This window comes from Cyprinodon variegatus, unplaced genomic scaffold, assembly GCF_000732505.1.
Source record: "Cyprinodon variegatus isolate N-32 unplaced genomic scaffold, C_variegatus-1.0 Scaffold114, whole genome shotgun sequence".
NCBI lineage: Eukaryota > Metazoa > Chordata > Actinopteri > Cyprinodontiformes > Cyprinodontidae > Cyprinodon > Cyprinodon variegatus.
This window is the reverse complement of record NW_015150567.1, coordinates 294,331-295,503: the sequence shown is the minus strand read 5'-3', so window position 1 is coordinate 295,503 and position 1,173 is coordinate 294,331. Positions and strand designations below refer to the sequence as shown.

The 1,173-nt window shown below is 35.8% G+C and overlaps 1 protein-coding gene across 1 annotated transcript in view; it reads right to left on the bottom strand.

The window, feature by feature from the left end:
• Window positions 1–1,173, bottom strand: part of itfg1 (integrin alpha FG-GAP repeat containing 1) — a 278,742-nt gene that overhangs the window by 130,456 nt on the left and 147,113 nt on the right. Inside the window, exon 12 of the mRNA XM_015375167.1 lies at window positions 603–711. Coding sequence (XP_015230653.1) covers window positions 603–711 — 109 coding nt within the window. The remainder of the gene's footprint in view (window positions 1–602; window positions 712–1,173) is intronic.

Sequence of the window (1,173 nt, the reverse complement as noted above, 5' to 3'; positions counted from 1 at the left end):
TACTTATTTTGCTGTACATTCTGCATCATCGTTCTTCAGGTAAATATTGCCATACTGTCTGTCATACCATGTCCACCTAGATTACGTTGGGATCGTGTAAAAATTTTAAAGTGTGCCGTATAACTTTTCAAGGCGCTGTAAGTCCACATTGACTGATTCAGAAATAATACTTCAAAAAATAGAAAGAAATAAAAATTTAATATTATTGAAGCTGAGAGCTTTAAACCCAGGGAAGAAGTCAGGCTATATATATTGGCTTTGGGAAGAAGAAGTTTAGTGCTTAAAATGTCCATTTGAACCTAATGGGTTTGGAATTGAACACAGAGCACAAATGAGCTCCAGTTTCCAGCACCGACTGAGTAACTGCAGACTAGAAAATCTAAATTGTATGACAGATAATAGTTACGGCCATCTGCTCTCTAGATTGGAGAAAAGACTTGCTGGTGTCTAATTGGTCTAGGAGGGGCTGCTACAGCAAACATAGGAACAAAGCTAGAGTGTAATGTTCTTTTAGAGAGAAATAGACCTTTTTTTGCTGTTCATATTGATCATTTTACACAAAGGAAGATAAAGAAAGAAATTCAGACCACTCAGTCACTTACCCATCACTTTAACAAAATAGGCATCAGCTTCAAAATTGTTCTTCAATGCGTGGATCATTAAGTCTTTTTTCTCCTCTGTCTGGCTCAGGACGATCATGTCTAATATTCCCTGCAAACGCAGATAAGCGTACAGATAAGAAAGAAAACAAATGGTGAAGGTTAGCAGCGGTAATTAAACCCATTAAGACAAGGACATACTATGAACTGCAGTGTCAGGGGCACACAATATGAAATCACTGTTTAAACGGATCAGAGTCTATTAGGGGATGACATGAGTGACTGTCTTATGGTGTAATATTTTGCTAAGCTTCAGGTGCTGCTTTTAAAACGAGGATACTGTACTGAATTAAACAAAAATTAGACAACATAACACAGTCATAGGATGTAAAAGGGCGAAACAACAACTTCCAAATTGTTTAAAAGCTTTTAACTTGATTATTGACGGTAAACATTAAGCTGAAAAACCTTAAATGACCTCCATCTAAAATTAAAGATCACTTGTGAGGGTTGAAAATAAACAGTTAATATAAAACCATTTTTTTGTCTCGTGAAACAGAAACATAATAAAACT